Source organism: Sander lucioperca, chromosome 3, assembly GCF_008315115.2.
Source record: "Sander lucioperca isolate FBNREF2018 chromosome 3, SLUC_FBN_1.2, whole genome shotgun sequence".
NCBI classification, from domain to species: domain Eukaryota; kingdom Metazoa; phylum Chordata; class Actinopteri; order Perciformes; family Percidae; genus Sander; species Sander lucioperca.
This window is the reverse complement of record NC_050175.1, coordinates 17,737,333-17,757,003: the sequence shown is the minus strand read 5'-3', so window position 1 is coordinate 17,757,003 and position 19,671 is coordinate 17,737,333. Positions and strand designations below refer to the sequence as shown.

Below are 19,671 nucleotides of genomic sequence, written 5' to 3'. Positions count from 1 at the left end.
GCAGGGGTGAAAGCATGCACCCAGACTGAAGCACTACTAATTGTGTTCACTCAACACAATTGAGGGTAATATCATGAACCTCGTGTGTATTGCATACTCTCGACGAAAATCTTTGCTGCCAGGTGAAACAAAAGCATCTGGTGCAACTTCATGTGAGGAAACATGTCCACAAGCTCTACACGACAACAGTGGGAGTAAGCAGTGACAAGGGCTACAGTGTTAGTGGACTTGGTCATTGAAAATTGGGAGGAAAAATGGAGAAAAAAAAATATTATGTGCATGTGAATGTGGGTTAGCTTATGAGTAAGTTGGTAAGCCTTGTTCTACTTATGCTGGTGTAGAGGCCCACAGTGCATCTCTTGTGTCTTTGAAGTGAAGCACTTAGGGCTACAAGTAAAGCCTGCTGGACAAGATGCCAGTCTCTCACAGGGGCTTACTAACAATCCATCTCTTTTAATGATGAGAGGAAAGCCATAAGGTTTTTTAAGTCTTTAGCATGACTCATCCAGGGATCAAAGCTCAAAATCTCAGAGCGTTTTTTCATTCTAACCTTCATTTCTTGGAGTTGGGAAGGCTTTGTAATTTGGCAACTAGGTTTGGATGTTAATTTATTTAGAACATTTGAGCATACAATTTCTGTTTTCTAAATCATTCAAGCAACCATCTTGTGTTCCTAAATCGGGAGAAACTAAACAGTCGACTCAATTTAAATACAGGTCTGTTCTCTCAGCATCGCTTAAGGGGCCACATTCAACTGTAAGTGCCTGCTGTAATACCTCAGGGTTTGTATCCTTTTGTGTCTGCTGTCATTGCCTTAAAAACAAATTTAAAGTAAAAAGTCTAAAATCACACGTGAACTCACCCTGATAGGTCAGTTTGAACCCTGGCCTGTTTTCTGAGTGGTCACTGTAGAAGTGGATGATCGTCAGGTGAGTAGTGCTCAGCAAAGGGGGTGGGATCTGCGAGCCAGTAAACTGTCCAATAAGAGCAGAACTGTGCTGGGGTCCAGCCCTGACCTCTAGGAAGTCATGGTTGTCTTCAGAAGAGAAGTTTTGGAACTGAATATGGGCTCCTAGAATACAAACACTGATTATAATAGACTATATACAATACATAATAACAATATACAGTATGACAATTACAGTAGATTTTTATGCCCAACAGAATCTTTAATTTCATGCCATATAGTTGGTCTACATTTTATGGATCGAAGATTTCACATTACTTTCATAGTGTGCATACAACATAAATACTATGCACAGAGACCAAGTACACACATAATTCCACACAATTTCTATTTTTATCTTCATACTGTATTTTTATTTTGCACTTATACATATACGTACGTATATTGTTATTTTTATATTTCGATTGCCTGCACCAAAGACACAACTGCAATTTTGTTGTCTGCAAAACAATGACAGTAACGCCTTCTTGTCATCTTGTCATTTGAGTATACTAAGCAAGGCAAGTTTATTTATAGAACACCAGACAGACACAAGGCAATTCAAAGTGCTTTACGGGGGCATAGTAATACATTAAGCACAAGACTTTAAGAAAACATTAAATTGCATTAAAAAAAGGGTAAAAAACTAAGAGCAAGCAAATAATATAAATTGTAACACATTAAACATAAATTATGTAACTTATTTATTGGAAAGCTGCTGTAAACAATACTGTTTTAAGCCCTGATTTAAATTAGCTGAGTTTTGGCAGACCTATTAGTATCAGACCTACTACTACTACTGTATCATTACTGAAAATAAAAGTCATATATCATATCAACTAAAAACTAGCTATAATTACACACATGGACAATAATGCCATGCACACAAAACAATATAAAATGTGTCCTATTCAAATCATCAGTTACTGTGGTCATTAAACACAACACACCATGTGTCAGCCTCCAATTTAACATGTAATAAAGCTTTTCAATAAACCATGTGTTGCTGCTGCAGTTTGTGCTTAGAAAAGATGGGCTGTGTTTCCCAACTACCCCAACAGATGTACTGAAAGTGACACATTCTTTTTAGGAATGCTCTTCCATCCCATAATACTTACCATATCCAGTTGGCAGGGTGATTTGCCAGGTGCAGTCCAGGTTGCCGGGGTAGTTGCCAGGGAAACCTGGACTGAGGATGACACCACTCATCTCAGACAAGATCCCGCCGCAACGAGCTGACAATGCAGGCACAGCAAACACATTGTTAATACAGGCAACGCATGAGTGGTGTACAGTTAGATCATCACTTTATCCTCTTTGCTTCAACAGAAAGAATGTTACACCACAGAAGCAACCAGGGGGACAGTGGGATTTGTAGTATTGATATTTTACACTTTATAAGGTACACCTGAAAAATCAAATGCAATTAAATATACATTTTATTAAATTAATTATTATTAATTATTAAATTTTGTTTTTTTTTTAACTTAAAGTTAAAGGTGGTGTTGTGCTGATTTATTTTTTGTCCTCCCTATTTACATCCATGATAAGGGGCAGAATAGTAGAAACACCTTTGAATATAATGCAGTCCAGTACAACACCACCAGTAACTTCGACCTCAATGCTAAAACATGTAAATGAATGAACACCTCCCTAACAGTGTCAAAAAAGAAAAAGAAAGAACATTATAGGTATCATAAAAATAGACTTAATGGCAGAACATCTGTATTGGATTGCAATAAGATTGTACAGGTGTACCTAATAAAATTGCCACTGAGTGTAGAAACTGAATTGCCCTTCGAGGATCTGTATAGGTATCTGTATTTATCGGGGCTCAGACCATGTTTGCTGAATTTCTGTAATGACTTGAGAACCAATGGTGACAGACATTTTAAATCTGATGGCACCCTATTATGGTGCACCCTTCTACTGACATGATTTGGTTGACGCAAATGTCTCCGACTGAAATGGGAAATGCTAGATTTGACACATACTGAAAGGGGCTGTGGCAGGGCTGAGTTTAGCTAGTCCTGACATGTCAAGGTTAAGTTAACTGGAATTGACATCCCAGACCTGCTACGAGTTTTCACCAAAAGCAAACATCAATGTAATCAAGGTCCCTTAACTATATTGCAGAAGTTGGGACGTCTTGGCTCTCAGCACAAAGTACACAATTCTGTTTGTCTCCAGCAGGTATACTAATCTTAAACTGTAAGAAGTCGCTTACTTCCACAAATCTGATTTCAAGGTTATAACATTAAATATACCAATACAGTCATAGTTAAGAGCTACACTTTCTCATTAAGGCATTACTATTTATTTATTTTGTTGAATGTACTATGTTACTGTGAGTGGATGCAGTGTCATTTGACATCATATTCAACTGCTAGACTACATCATTGTACTGACTGACTTTGGTCTTGTGAGAAAAATATTGCTATTTGATAGTATTCTATGATGTGCAACTGAGGAATTCCACACATTGACATGTAATCAATTGACTTCAATGAACAGATGTTTTATTACCCTCAAAATGGAAAATAAGTAATACAAATTCATCAAACAGTAGTTTATGTGGCGGAGGTACACTCACATCTCTAATCTACAGGAATGCCTCTGTCCCTTTGCTGTGCAGGCCTTAAAGTTTAATGTGAACCTCACACCTGCAGGACATATTTGTCCCCCATTGTATCGATAATTTATAACACAATTAAGCCAGCAGAGCAGATTGTGTGTGTGTGTTTGTGTGTGTTACCTATGCAAAGAGGAGGTGGGTAGTTCCATCGACGCACAGTTCCAGGCATGCAGGAAATGTGAGAGTGGCCCTGAAAGTGTGAAAGTGATAATATAGTGGGTTAGGTTCAAGAAAAAAAGATACTGTAAGGATTTTTACTTAATCTTAGAACATAACAATAATTTTGAAGTGTATTTAACCAAAGTCAAAATGGAGCCAATGTGGAAATTGCATCTTATTGCATGCTTGCTAATTGTTCTTGACTGCATGTTTGTGAATGTACACAAATTTTGCCTCACAATATTTAGTCTGCTTCCAATAAACAACATTTGAAAATCTAATTTTCTGTTGAGTTAATACCAGCCCTAATATGTGAAAACCAGAAGTTATCTACATACAATCAGTATCAAAAAATATAAATGTATATATTTATAGGTCAGTTTGTGTGTCTGTGCTCATTACCTGTAATGTGTACCCAGGTTCACAGGTGAATGCCACCACCTCATTGACCATATATCTGTCTCCTGCTTTGATGCCATTGGCTGGGATCATTGGTTCTGGACAAGTGGTAAGACCAACAGCTACAAAAAAAAGAACATAAACATAATTAACGAGGTCATTACTAGTATTTATTTTATCATTACATTTTCTATGTAAACATTGCTTAGCCTTGGGTTTAAGTGGATTCTGGACAAAGGACTTCAGTGACAGCAAAACAAGTTTCCTCTTTTGTTCTCTACCTTGTCGTTGCTTCAGTACTTTATCATTGCTTTTCCTATCACTTGCATGTGGCCTTTCTCTCAAAATGAATACATCAGTTTACCTCATCTCTGTACCGAGCACTTGTTTGCATCCCACAGGGTAATAGTGTATCTGAGTAAATTAAAGTTTTTCAACACAAAGGAGAAAATTACAATATTTAGATTAATTTGATGAAGAACTAATGTGGCAGATTAATTTACTAATGCTCTTAATGTTATTTTTTTCTAATACACAAGAGCCTATTTATGAACCGACAGCAAGTACAATAAAAAAAGCTTGTACATCGTCAGCAGTGACAGCAGCCTCTGAAATGTGCTTAAAATATGTGAAGGTAACATAATGACTTTGGTTGTGTATTCCCAACCCAATAAAGGTTAAACACATCCTTAATAAGTTTGACAGCAGCCAGCCCTTCATCAAATAGTATCAGTAAGAGTGTATCTGTGTGTTCATGTGCGTGTGTTTGTGTCTACTTGTGTGTTTCACTTGAAAACTTCCGCAGGAGACTGCCCTAGAGCGGTAACCATGGCAACACAGGGGTGGAAGAGGGATAGAGAGTGAACGAAGGGGAGAGAGAGGACTGAATGTCTGTGTGCGTGTGTGTGATTGTTTGTGTGTCTGTTCTTGTTGGTTCATTTTCTACCTTCCTACCAGCAAAACGATGTGATCCCACTGAGCTCACACACACACACACACACACACACACACACACACACACACACACACACACACACACACACACACACATATCCAGGTGGGCCAGACCCAGTGTATGACATTTGTGAGTGTGTGTGACTAACTGACAGAGTGTGTTCTTGCTGCAAGGGATGAGCGGGACTTTTAGATGGAGCGTAAGTGAAAAAGCTGCAAGCGACTGTAACTTGGAGATACACATGCATGCACACACAGTCTGTTATTAGGCAGCGCATCAGCAGGCTGTCAGGCCAACTGATCAATGAAAGTATTCCATTTGGTTGACCGTCTCTCTCTCTCTCTCTCTCTCTCTCTCTCTCTCTCTACCTCTGTGCTAGCAAACTGCTCCCTCTTTTCCCTGGTTATGACAAAGCAGTGATTCTCTGTAAAATGCTGACAATACCCCCCCCCCCAGAGTTGTGCCGATGGACGATGATGGCTGGCCGACATCACGATGGAGAGCCACCATCGTGATGCCACGCCCCCCACCCTGTCAGACACACACTAATCCTAGTCGCGGGTGCTGGACGGGAAATTGACAAGTGTGTCGGTCTTAAACTAGCAAAGACACTTGCGTCGGGCTTTGCGCTGTGCTGCGCAGGGTGCAAGATAGGGCCCCTTAAGTGGAAGCTACTTTTTTCCCCCTTACGTGCAACCTATTTATGAAAAAGACCATCGCTTTGAGCAGACTGGATTGGCTGTAGTGATACATTCTCTCTCTCTCCCTGTCAGTTGTAGCTCGCTCTACCTGCTAGTAACGTTGGACACAGCGGTCTCGAGCGAGAGAGAAGAAAGCGTTAACGTGGAACGCTATCACACTTGTCGACACTACTGTGTGCGTGCATCAATAACTAAGTCTGATGCCCTGTAGGTACGGGACGATGTTATACAGAATTTATAAATGTATGTTAGCAACAGTAGGAAAATTCACGAGGCTGCTATTTTATGTGTGAGCTAATATTGCGCATCTGTTCATGTGCGCTGCAGAAGTTACGCAGATCACGGATCTGATTGACTTTTCTGTCTGATTACTTTATACCCCCCCACACACACACACACACACACACACACACACACACACTCCAGGTTTTTTACTACAGTGTTCGCATGTAGGTGTTATCTTATCACATATGGAACAGGTTAAGTTGATTGATTTCTGTGTTTAATGAAAAAAGTTAAAAGACTACTTTGTGGTGAGACCTCCTGTAAATAACCTCTCAGGCAAACTTAAAACAAATTCTGCTACAGATTAAAGTGTTGGCACTCATTGTGAGATAAGCAAAACTACCATCTGAGTGCTGCAAAAGCTCTTATGGCGCTGTAATGTTTGATATATATTTTTGAAGGTGATCGTGGAAAAACTTGCCTACTTGTAGTAGTGTGGTAAACATTATTAAACGGGATGCAATGTGTTGGTTTTGCCACATAATAGCAGACATTGACTTAAGGTGGAAACACCAAGAAATACCTGTCCAAAAAAAGAGGGACCCAATCTGAAAAAGTACAGCCAGATCTGATTCAAACCTACCAAAAATAGCAAGAGAACAAATAAACAAGCGGCCATAAAAAATATAGCCACACATTTTATTTCTGCATTTCACAGTCTCCATTTTTGTCCTGTTATGATTATGATTCACCTTGTGATCAGAGCTGATGCCAAGTATGCTCAGATCCACTCAGGTATTACTTATAGTGGCACACAGACCCAAGACCTACACAATCTAATTAGATTGAATATAATTTCAACTCCCCCTGACTTGGGTCTCAAGTTGGGTCTTGGTTATGAAGCACTGAGAGGACCCATGACCAGACATCTAATCCCAACTTCCTGCCAGTACAGTTCCATCCAAAATCCTCTCACCATGGAAACTAGGGGTACATGATAGAGAAAGAAATCCCACATAGCCCAAAAAGACTACCACCTGCACAGCTCTCAACTCAATAATATATGTGTTGCTGAGCAAAATAAATGTTAAAACATAAAATTATAAGAGTGGCTTGACCCACACTGAGTGCCATTTTCATTTGAGGATTATTTATGATACTGTACAGGAAGTTCAAATTACAGTAAGTATCACATCTTCACATCCAGTAATATAAGCCACACTAAAAAGATGAGAATAACTGCAAAGAAATAGACATGATGGACTGTCCCTGAAAGTCATCATTCTTCCAGGTTATCATTCCTAAGGATGGCATGTTGACACATAGAGCCAAAAAAAAGACAAAGAAAAGAAATACAGGCCATCGACCCACAAACATGTGCACTCACCTACACACACATACATACACAAATACACGGAAAGGAATGTGCGTGCAAACACACACTATTGCTCTAACACATACTCACAAAAGGGGACAAGTTCATTGATCTGGAAGTGATTCTAAGCTAAAACAACAACAAAGGACTGAAAAGCACAGCCATGCCCTGACAGGTGTGTATGTGTGTAAATGCATGATGTTAATATCCAGGTCCATTCCTTTGTCTGTCTACACGTTGTGTGTTTGTATGTGACTCTTTTTGGACAAAAGCCCTTGTGTATGTGTACTGTATGTATGTGTCTGTTTTCCCTTTACTTTCCTTTAGGTGTGTGTTCTATGTGTGTGGTCCAATTTGGGCCTCAGTATGTGTGTATGCTTTCGGGCATTACCAGTTCAGGTCACTGACTCTTGTTATTTGATGTTGAAGTTTTGGCTGCAACGATGTGTGTGTGTGCGTGTGTGTGTGTGTGTGTGTGTGTGTGTGTGTGTGTGTGTGTGTGTCTGTGTGTGTGTGCTCAAGTGTATGTGTATGCAAGTCTGCAGGTTTGTGTGCATTTGTGGTTTCTGGTGTGAAGGTACCCAATATTTACTACTAAGATGTTTTACCTCAGCAGTATATCTTTTTTAAACCAATCAATATTTAATTCTATCTATCGATAGATCGATCAATCTATCTATCTATCTATCTATCTATCTATCTATCTATCTTAAAAGCTTTAACTTACTTTTGTACTCTAGGTGAAAACCTGCTGCCACAACACTGATATCACTCTGAAAGTGCAGAAGGAGTTGATTGGACGTTGAGTTGAGGAGGGCGGGAGCAGTGGTTCCTGTAAAAGACAGACAGAGATAAACATATGACAGAATATAAAAAAATAGCATCAAAGTGTATGTAACACAACACTGGGCATACAGTTAAAAAGTACGTTCAAAACACAAAATGATGCTTTGTCAGCAAGCACAATTTTTGACCATAAGTCTTGTTTAAATCCCAAGACCAGCTGGGAAATTATGTGTAGAGAAGGTGAGCGACCCCTCGCCCTCCATGGACAGCTAGCATTTTGATGTCCTTATGTGAAGTAACTCTCATCTGCCCCAGTGAAGCTGCTCTGTGACCAACATCAAATCACTGTGGTTATAGTGGGCTGCTCCCCGGTGTGCTTTCTTGAGAAGGGCACAGTCATTTGTGTGTGTGCGTGTGTGTGTGTGTGTGTGTGTTGCCCTATGGGTGGCATGTCTGAAAGGTGTGTGACAGGTATGTGCTTGGGGCAGGTCACAGGGGAACTCCACTGGGAAATTGTAAAGGTTAGATCATTCTTTATCCCTCCCTGTCTTCTTCCTCTCCCTCTTTCTCTCTCTTTTTCTTCCATCCTTCACTCAACCTCATGGTGAAACTCTCCCCTTCCCTTTCTTCTTTTCATTGCACTGACTGCCTGGTAATCAGACACATTCTATACTGTATCTTTTTTACAGTACCATTTATTATTTTTTAAAGCTACTTATCATGTTTTGGTATTACAACTCATCCATCATAGATCTCCAGTGTATGCTGTATGTGTGTTTTTTTCTAGTTTAAGACCTGTCATTTCTAATTCACAATGTGTGTGTGTGTGTGTGTGTGTGTGTGTGTGTGTGTGTGTGTGTGTGTGTGTGTGTGTGTGTAGTTTAGGAGCTGTCATATCTCATTCATCATAGATCTCTGGAGTGTTTGTGTGCAAGAGTGTATGTGCACAAGTTTGTGTGTTTGTTTGTGTGTGTGTGTGTGTGTGTGTGTGTGTGTGTGTGTGTGTGTGTGTGTGTGTAAGCTTATTGTCATACCAGAAAACGACCCTAATTTTGGAGCTGTCATGTCTCCTCCATCGTAGATCTCCAGAGAGTCCCAGTTGTGCTCAGTAGCAAACGTCATCACTTGGATCTAAATAGCAAACGATAAAATAAATAAAAATAACAACCTCCTAGTTTATGTGTTTCTTCCGTAGTTAAATATTCATTTATAAGTGTATACATATATGTACCTGTATCCCAGCCCCTTCACTAACATGGATCCTCCACAGACAGTTGAGACTGTTTGGGTAGGGTTCAGGATAGCCAGGAGACAGTATTGTACCGCGACGTTCAGTCAAATTGCCACTGCAGGGAACTACAATGGAGACATAAATTATTCATTTCTTGGCAATGTTTATTAACTTAAATAGCTAACAGATAAGACAGGTTGTTGGAATATTGCTCTGCATACCCCAAACAATATGGTGTTCAAAATTACCACTACAGGGAACAGGAGAATATGATAAACATTATTTACTATGGTATAAACTAAGGTGACAGTTGAAGCTGTTTGCAAAATGCCTGCTCTCAGCAGAGAGAGATTTCACACAGGCATACATTTAGTTCGTTAGAATAAATGTAAAAATCCCAACTCTCATTGTACTGGATGATTCCCAAAAAGGACTGATTGCTTACTATATATGTGGGGTACATTCTAGATACATTTCAGGGTCGGTTAGCCTTACCTATACAGCTTGGTGTTGTTGCATTCCACTGTGCGAGGGCACCTGGCACGGCTTGGCACCAGATAGCACTGGATCCTTTCAGTAGATACCCTGGACTGCATTCGAACCGAACCACAGAGCCAGCTGAGAACTCTGAACCAATTCGCCTGCCATACCGAGGCTCTGGCACTGAACTGCACTGACTGTCACTGGTGCGAGGCACAGCTACAATGATGATGGTAATTAAATATGGAAAAAAAGGAGAACAGAAAAAAAACAGAAATGTAGCTATCAGTAGAGATACTTTCATGTTGAACTTGAATTCAATGCAACCTATTGTGTGTAAGTGTATGTATGTGAGAGAGAGAGCTATAGAGACAAACAGAGTGAGCGTTACCTTGGTAGACGAAGTGAAAACCTCTAGCTGACTGGCCACTCTTAGCATTGAACCGCAGCATGATCTGATTGGAAGTTGCCAATGGCAATGTCTCTCCTTGGACAAACAATTACACACACACAAACACACAAACACACACACACACACACACACACACACACACACACACACACAAACATGATGGTTTCAAAATGAATGTTAATGATAAAAACAGCATACTTTTCTCTCCTGAAGGCACACAGCAAGTTTTTCTTTTCCTTTTACAAAATTGCAGACAATGGACACACAGAACATAAACATTCAGTTCCATATGAACACACACACACGTACACTCACACACAAATTTAATTGTACTGCTTTACATTCAGGCAGGGGTTTCTCCCTCATTTTCACAGTGTGTTAAAATGTGGTCCTCACAAGAATAAGAATGCAAGAAAAGCACACACCAACTCACAGGCAGGAGATTTATATGCACACACACATACACAAGCAAACAAAGTAACAGTGATAAATGAGAAAAACATGGTCTGGTGTGGCTGACATTTAGAACCATCATTAGCTGCATCGGGATGTGTGTGTATGTGTAAGTTTAGTATGCGTGGATGTGCGTTAATAGGTTTGTGTGTCAGGATAATCAGTCAGTTAGCTGGAACAATGTGCTATAAAGCTGTTTGCCTGTGTGTGTGTGTGTGTGTGTGTGTGTGTGTGTGTGTGTGTGTGTGTGTGTGTGTGTGTGTGTGTGCGCGTGTATGTGTGCATGTGTGATAGGGTAATGATGCGGCTAACATTATTTTGTAAATCCTGGTGTGTTTCATTCTTTGCTGCCAAAAGGGGAATTTCCAACCCAAATTAACTTTAAGGAATAAGCCACCCATTCTACATTACATAAACTGGCCTCTTTCCTTTGAACTAACTTGGATGGATAGTAGTTGGAAATAAATAAATTGCAGCTACATTTAGCCAAACAAAAACTGTCACATCCTCCTAGTTAATATTGCGTTGAAATAAGATCACTAATCCACTCAATGAAGGAAAAAGGGCATAAAAAAGCAAAAATGTAAACCTTAGTATAAAAAAAGATACATGACATACAAGTCATGCTCTATCATATCCATTTAGATATGTTTGTGTTTTCTCTGTTTTGTAGTCCTTTAAAGTTTTCATTTTTCTAAAAATTCTACAAGCACACAACTAAATAAAAATGACAAAGAAAATATTTTAAAAGCCCTGATTTCTACAGAAAGAAACTACATGTCAGATCCAGTGGGATTCCCCTGCAGCATGCCCCCTGGTCATGACACACAACAGAAGAGCACATAGCTTTGAGGCAATGAGAGCACATTTTGCCAACAACTTTTGTTATCAATATTTCTTCATACTTCATTCTTCTACTATGTCATCTATATAGATTTTGCCTCATCTCTGAATCTTGATCATGCTGAGTGTGTAACTGTGTAGTGACTCAAAATGTTGCCAAGCTGGGATGACTCAAACTTGGAGGATAAGGAAACCCAGGGAGGATTGTGTGGCCCCAGTGAGGCGCTTTCCACTGCTGATTTCTTCTTGTAAAGATAACCCATAATGGATTTTCACCAAATACATCACTGTCAAATAAACTGTGATAACGACCATTGTTGCTGTGTTATACAGCCCCCAAGAGCTGCTTTCTTACAGGAGATTTCATTATTTTTCTCTTTCAAAGATGTGCCCAGGAGCCCAAAAAAAGAAAAACGAGAAAACGTTGAAACATTACAACTGAACAGCAGCTTTTCAAAAATGTAATTTAATGCTAACTCCCAATAAGTGAAAAAAAAACAATCAAATAGCAGCAGTGTGACCCAACAGCATTCCTTCAGCTTTGTTTGACACTGGTATTAGCCAATAGGAGACTCACCTGAATGTGACCCAGCCAGGGAGCTAAGCAATCGAGCATTCTCATTGGCTCCATCAAACAGCTCCACTGAGTCATTCATCGCTGTCTGGAAAACAGCAAACTGACCAAACACCACTGAAGAAGATGTACAGGCAAGAACACAACAAAGAAAGAAAGATGGATATAAATTAGCTCTTCTGTAGGTGATTCAATTACAAATCCATTGTAAGAATGTATGGTGTGATCATTGATGTACTTACCAAACTGTGTGGACACAGTGATGTAGTAGGAGCAAGTCTGTCTTGTAGTGTAGTTTAGAGGATAGTTTGGAGACAAAACGACTCCTTCAGATCCACCATACTGTCCTCCGCATGGAGCTATGGAAAGACAGAAAGGGAATTTCATCTTTTTAATTTACAGGCTCTTAAATAAAACACAAGCTAATTTATAAGCTACGTTTTAGATACTGTTTACGTGTTTTACACAGTGCACATTTTCCAAAGAGAGAGGCCAAAGCCTTTTTCAACTTTAGACACATTCTGTGCTTAAAGACATGCACGTTATTGTGCTTCTAGTGACTGTCAAACTCCGCTGTACTCGCTGTCGTTCCAGCAGAGAAAGAGAGATTCCTACTATAGCTGCTCATAGCTGGCTATCTTTGATTACCAGCTCTGAGAAGCCTCAGTTCGCAGGTGTTTCCATAGAGGGCGATGCCTCTCCAGGCTATTCACGGACATCTCAGAGATAGTAGGGATTGGTGTTTCTGCGATAGAAAACCATAACTTATACACTACTCTGCCTTTCTTTAAAACCAAGGACCTTGAGTTTAATTGCTTGAATGACATCATGGCCCATCCCATCAGCCTGTCCAATCCCTTAAGGATCTATCTGCCTCAGGCACCGACTCAGTAGTCACTGTTAAGTCGCTCATGAAGGCGCAGAATGGTGGTTGGGGGATCCCGGACTTGGGCCCTCTACACTCTGGTTCAGCAAATTTTACCAGCATGTTCATCATATTCCTGCCTCCACTCTGTGCCTCTCAGATGTTGTTGACCCTGCTGAAACTCTCAGGCTGAAATCCCAATAATAATCCAGGATGAGCTCTCTTATTGACGCTGGAACATAGTGCCTCTCCAGTGACTCCAACGCGAGTTTGTGGGGGGATCGAGCCATAGGCGTTAGCCGGGTCTAACCACAGAACCACCAGATCACCCCTATTCTCTTTAGCTTCTCTGAGAAACTGTGTAACCACATCTGTGTGCTGTAAACAGCCTGCTATCCCAGGGATGCCACCTTTCTGCACTGAAGTGTTGATTTATCCATTCCTGAGGGAATAGTCAGCCAGTCACTTACGAGATGATTCTAAACTTGCTGATATTCTTGGAGTCCTACTCTTTAGGAATCCACACTCCTTGCCACCACTGTAGTGCAGTTCTGCCTCTTCTCCAAATTACCTTAATGATCCTCCAAAGCCAATGTAGCAGCTTAGGGCAGTGATTGTATACCTTGTATGATGCTCTGCTTTGTCCTGGTGCTGAACTGACCTTGCTTTTCTTACCACATCCTGAATGACTCCCTCAGCGGGCTCTGGTGGTCTTATCACTCCCTCGCACTGTCCTAGGTCCAGTATAAATGTGTTATTTTCGACTATTCTAAAATAGTGTTTTTGAATATTTCTGCATCCTGGGGTCCCTAAACAGTCTTGAAATTGCAAAAATTGGGTATGTCTGGAAAGCTGAGACTCTTTTGGATTCAATGAACTCAATTGTATTCATGTGTGATGATGTTAGTTCCCATAGTAGCCATTTTCTTGTAATGAATCTTTTATAAAATTGACTTCACCGTTCAAAATGACTTGTTGTGAACTCTAGGATAATCACAGCCTCATGAAACTGTACAACCACAAACTAGAAAATTAGGGCATTCAGAGGATATATGGCTTTCCTAGGTATCTTGAATCTGAGCAGTTTCCAGAACAGAATTGCTTGCCATCCAATCGCAGAAAAATGCAATTCTTACAGAAATTTCCAAAAGTCAAAAGGTTTTGATACTAAATAATAGAAAGGATTTTTTATATGGTATTTTCTGACCATTTTTATCAATTCTCGAGTAGTCAAAAATTGTTAAATTATGCACCAAATCTGTAACAAATGGTATTAACCCTGCTGCAACAACTTATGAGACATAATTACACATGAAAATGGCCATCATAAGCATAAACAGAAAAAAAAAAAAGTTACAGTATACACGGGCTATTGTGAATGTGTGGGTATTGGCCTGGACTGCTGATTGATTCCTGGCCTGAATTATTATCCCAGTCCAACTCTGCCTTTGGTTCTTGGTGTAGAGTTGCTTGTCTCCCCTTCCCACCTCAAGACCAAACCTCTCAGCAGCCACGCTTACTACGATGGTCGTCATAGCCTGTAGCCTCATTGTCACGTCCCCTTTGGTTGTTGCTTCCAGCACCAACATCCTAGTCAAACTTCTGCCACTCTGTTGTTTTGCAGGCTTGAGGCCACCTGCTCCTTTTCTTCTCTAAATTGCCTTACCAGAGGGACTGTTTGCACCACACGGAGGCTTTGGGCTCTGTGGAGTGCTTCCAGGGCCAGCTCCTCCTGTCTCACCAGGTGCTAGACATGTGCATTGTGGTGCTTGCAATCCCTCCTTGCATTTCATCTGCGACTAGCAGATCTTTAGGCATCTCTCGTTTTTGCAGATCTTGCCGCACAACGTTAGTCGTTAACCTTGTATCTGTCCAACTGGAACGCTCATTCTCCTTCACTCTCAGGCTCCTCTGGGGATATAACACATTTGTTTGATCCGTAGCTTGCTTTGGGTCGTTTTTCACAGAAGGTGGGGTTTGGACTGCTAACTCACAACGCCTAGGTCCTTCCGAGCTGCCATATGTCTCTCCATTCATCACCAACCTCTTCTTGATTGTCAACCAGCCTGTTCCTGGTAGTCACTTTTTTTTTTTTCAGCCGGACTGTTGTAATGAAACATCTTCTGATGTTTGAAGACTGACTATGAGTGGCAGAATGCTAATGATATCTTATACAGGTATAAAGAGCACATATTAACATAGTCTTGTATAAATTGATCTGGCTTCAAAAGTAGGTAGTGGTCTTCCTTTACACATTGACCATCCTTTCTTTAACTTGTACTGAGATGGCTCTCCAAAGATGGCGCCGCAGAATGGCGACACGGTGTGTTGGAGCGCTCTGTTTTGTTTTGTTTTGTGTTTTAATTCTGTTTCTTGCGATGGTACCCGTATCTCATTCACAAGTGAAGAGCTCGTGAACTTCAGGGCAACAACACCATCAGACTTATTTCCCACTTTTCTTCTCCCTTCACTGGAAATTTTGGACATTCTGGTCAAAGGTGTGCTCACCTTTGCTCACGCAGAGAAACGCCGGAGGAGAGGGAAACGGGCCGGTGCGCTGGTGCGTCTCCGCCAGCGAGGATCACGCACACCGTTACCTGGAATATTCCTCTCTAACGTGCGCTCTCTGCCCAACAAAGTGGAGGAATTACAACTGCTGTTGAGTGGAAACAGGGACTTTTCTTCATCTGCTGTTTTGTGCTTCACGGAGAAGTGGCTCTGTGGATTAATACCGGACTCTGCGCTGCAGCTGGCAGGCTTCCAGCTTTTCAGAGCGGACAGAGACACGGCTCTCTCCGGCAAAACTAAAGGTGGAGGAATCTGTTTCTACATCAACAGCGGTTGGTGCAACGACGTGACAGTGATCCAGCAGTATTGTTCTCCTGACCTGGAGTATTTCACCATAAACTGTAAGCCTTTTTATTCACCCCGTGAGTTCCATTCATTCATTCTGGTCGGTGTTTACATCTCACCGCAGGCCAACGTGCAGGACGCGCAGCGCATGCTTGCCGACCAGATACTGTGTGTGGAGCAGACCAACCCGGACTCCCTAGTTATTGTCCTTGGTGACTTTAATAAAGGGAACCTCACTCATGAACTCCCTAAATATAGACAACATATTAAATGCCCGACCAGAGAGGAGAACATTCTGGATCACTGTTACACCACAGTCAGGGATGCTTACCACGCCGTCCCCCGTGTTGCACTGGGGCACTCTGACCACGTCATGGTCCACCTGATCCCCGCCTACAGGCAGAAACTAAAGCTCTGCAAACCTGTAGCGAGGACATCAAGGAAGTGGACCAGTGTAGCTGTGGAGGATCTCCAGTCGTGTTTGGATTGTACTGACTGGGATGTGTTCAGGACTGCTACCCACAGTCTGGATGAGTACACAGAGGCTGTGACGTCATACATCAGTTTCTGTGAGGACTGCTGTGTTCCATCAAGCACCAGGGTGAGTTACAACAATGACAAACCCTGGTTCACAGCCAAACTCAGAAGGTTAAGGCTGGCTAAGGAAGAGGCGTTCAGGAGTGGGGACAAAGACAGATTTAAAGAGTCAAAGTACAAATTTAGCAAGGCAGTGAAGGAGGCTAAACATCGGTACTCTGAGAAGCTCCAACGCCAGTTCTCAGCTAATGACTCTGCGACTGTCTGGAAAGGACTTAGGCAGATCACCAACTTCAAGCCTAAAACCCCCCACTCCTTCAATGACCGACACCTAGCCAACGACCTGAATGAGTTCTACTGTCGATTTGAAAGACAAAAGGACAGTCCTGACACCATCCCCCATGACACCTCCCTACAGCTACAGCCACTGTGCATCACCTCCACCCCGCCCACCTCAGCAGGGTCCTGGGCCCCCCCACCAATGCCCTCCTTAAAGGTCCCCTCCACCTCCACCCCCCCCTCCCACCTCAGTGACGACTCTCTCCATTCACGAGAGGGACGTCAACAGACTGTTCAGGAGACAGAATCCCAGGAAAGCTGCTGGACCGGATGCTGTCTCCCCATCCAGCTTGAAGCACTGCGCTGACCAGCTGTCTCCAGTGTTCACAGACATTTTTAACACCTCACTGGAGACATGTCACGTGCCAGCCTGCTTCAAGACCTCAACCATAATCCCTGTCCCCAAGAAGCCAAGGACCACAGGACTTAATGACTTCAGACCCGTCGCCCTGATCTCTGTGGTTATGAAGTCCTTTGAGCGCCTTGTGCTTTCACACCTCAAAGACCTCACCGACCCCCTCCTGGACCCCCTGCAGTTTGCCTACAGAGCCAATAGGTCTGTAGACGATGCAGTCAACCTGGCCCTCCACTACATCCTCCGGCACCTGGACTCCGCAGGAACCTACGCTAGGATCCTGTTTGTGGACTTCAGCTCTGCCTTCAATACCATCATCCCGGCTCTGCTTCAGCAGAAACTCTCCCAGCTTGGTGTGCCTGACTCCACCTGCAGGTGGATCACTGACTTCCTGTCTGACAGGAAGCAGCATGTGAAGCTGGGGAAACACGTCTCCGACTCACAGACCATCAGCACCGGATCCCCCCAGGGCTGCGTTCTTTCTCCTCTGCTCTTCTCCCTGTACACCAACAGCTGCACCTCCAGTCACCAGTCCGTCAAGCTTCTGAAGTTTGCGGACGACACCTCCCTCATCGGACTCATCTCTGATGGAGACGAGTCCGCCTACAGGTGGGAGGCTGACCACCTGGTGACCTGGTGCAAGCAAAACAATCTAGAGCTCAACGCTCTAAAGACAGTGGAGATGGTTGTGGACTTCAGAAAGAACCCAGCCTCACCTGCCCCCATCACCCTCTGTGGCTCCACAATTGACACTGTGGAGTCTTTCCGCTTCCTGGGAACTACCATCTCCCAGGACCTCAAGTGGGAGCTGAACATCAGCTCCCTCGTCAAGAAAGCACAACAGAGGATGTACTTCCTGCGGCAGCTGAAGAAATTCAACCTGCCAAAGACAATGATGGTGCACTTTTACACAGCCATCATTGAGTCCATCCTCACATCCTCCATCACCATCTGGTACGCTGCTGCCACTGCCAAGGACAAGGGCAGGCTGCAGCGTGTCATTCGGTCAGCTGAGAAGGTGATTGGCTGCAATCTGCCGCCGCTCCAGGACCTATACGCCACCAGGACTCTGAAGCGTGCTGGTAAGATTGTGGCTGACCCGTCCCACCCCGGACACAAGCTCTTTGAGCCACTCCCCTCTGGCAGGAGGATGAGGTCCATTAGGACCAAAACCTCACGCCACATAAACAGTTTTTTCCCCTCCGCCACTAGCCTTCTAAACAAGGCTCGGAATCCATCCTGACTCTCTCCACACCCCACCTCTGGCTCCTCATGCCACTGTACCTACTCTGCTGTAGCGTCCCTTTTCACTACTGTTTAACTTATTTTACTATTTATTTAAATTTATTTTATCGTTATTAATACGTACTGTGTGTATATGTTTATACTTATATTGTTTATATCTTTTTATCCTTCTTATATTTGTATGTGTGACATGCTCCAACAACACCATGACAAATTCCTCGTATGTGCAACGTACTTGGCAATAAAGCCCTTTCTGATTCTGATTCTGATTCTGAGGTGCGTTGACAGACACACCCACCCGCCCACCCACACACACTAAAACAACCACAACAATAAAACAACAATTCTACATACAGCACTATATATGGCAAAACCATTTCTTTCTGAGGTTTCAAAGGCATTTTATTCTCCCTGTGTTTCATGATGAAACTAAATTAACCTTTATTGTGTATATGTAGTGTTTGCTCAACAGTTTGTGGTTACTCTCTGAAAAGTCGATATAACAGTTCTGTTTATGCTTTTGAAAAAGCTCCTAATAGAACTGCAACTCAACTTTAAAGTTTAGGCCTTTTTTAAATATGTTCCTGTACTCTCACTACTACCTCAAAGCATTGCTGTGTGTGTCTGTGTGTGTGTATATTTGTGAGAGAGGAAAAGGTAAATGAGACAGAGACAGTGAGACGTAGGACTAAAAAAGTGTTGTGCACATGTGTGTTCTTGTGTATGTGTGGGAATGATCAAAGCACATGGATGTGTGAGAGAAAGAGAGTGACTTGCATGGCATTTTTAATGCATTTATTTGTGTGTACGTCATGTCGTATGAGGGTGTGAGTGATCAAAGCACATGTGTGTGAAGGCTTTTGATAAGGCTGACACCTGAGCCTAGAGCAGCACCATTGGGGGATTGTGGGTAGATCAAGACAAGACCTCTAGACCTGAAGTTTGAATGCAACAGCACAACAAGAATCAATCCAACAAAAAAAATCAATCGATACAGTGTGCGGGATCAGGAGGAGTGAAAAGAAAGAGGGTGATTACTCTGATGCTTTAGGAAACAAGAAGAAAGTATAAAGGGATAGGAGTGGGGAAGAGGAGGGCGAGTGGGTGGAAGTACAACAACTGTTAAGCAAAAGAGTAGAAACTAAACCAAGTTTTGCTGTATTTTTTCATTCCAGGCATGTAAATTGGTTTTACTGAGCAAGCCTTAGCCAATAATAAAGGCCCATCTTAATGTCCACACTCACAGTCTCATAGGCTTTGACATGTGTTCCTAATGAGGGCTCAGGGCTCTCCGGTGGACTTT

General features: G+C 42.3%; 1 protein-coding gene across 1 annotated transcript in view; it reads right to left on the bottom strand.

Moving 5' to 3' along the window:
- LOC116060479 (CUB and sushi domain-containing protein 1-like) overlaps positions 1-19,671 on the bottom strand; it is a 366,236-nt gene that overhangs the window by 69,481 nt on the left and 277,084 nt on the right. Inside the window, exons 32-42 of the mRNA XM_031314040.1 lie at positions 12,417-12,533; positions 12,178-12,291; positions 10,284-10,379; positions 9,908-10,111; positions 9,413-9,537; positions 9,216-9,312; positions 8,123-8,227; positions 4,143-4,261; positions 3,702-3,771; positions 2,065-2,181; positions 863-1,072 (exon numbers count right to left, since the gene is read on the bottom strand). Of these exons, the coding sequence (XP_031169900.1) occupies positions 863-1,072; positions 2,065-2,181; positions 3,702-3,771; positions 4,143-4,261; positions 8,123-8,227; positions 9,216-9,312; positions 9,413-9,537; positions 9,908-10,111; positions 10,284-10,379; positions 12,178-12,291; positions 12,417-12,533 (1,374 nt within the window). The remainder of the gene's footprint in view (positions 1-862; positions 1,073-2,064; positions 2,182-3,701; positions 3,772-4,142; positions 4,262-8,122; positions 8,228-9,215; positions 9,313-9,412; positions 9,538-9,907; positions 10,112-10,283; positions 10,380-12,177; positions 12,292-12,416; positions 12,534-19,671) is intronic.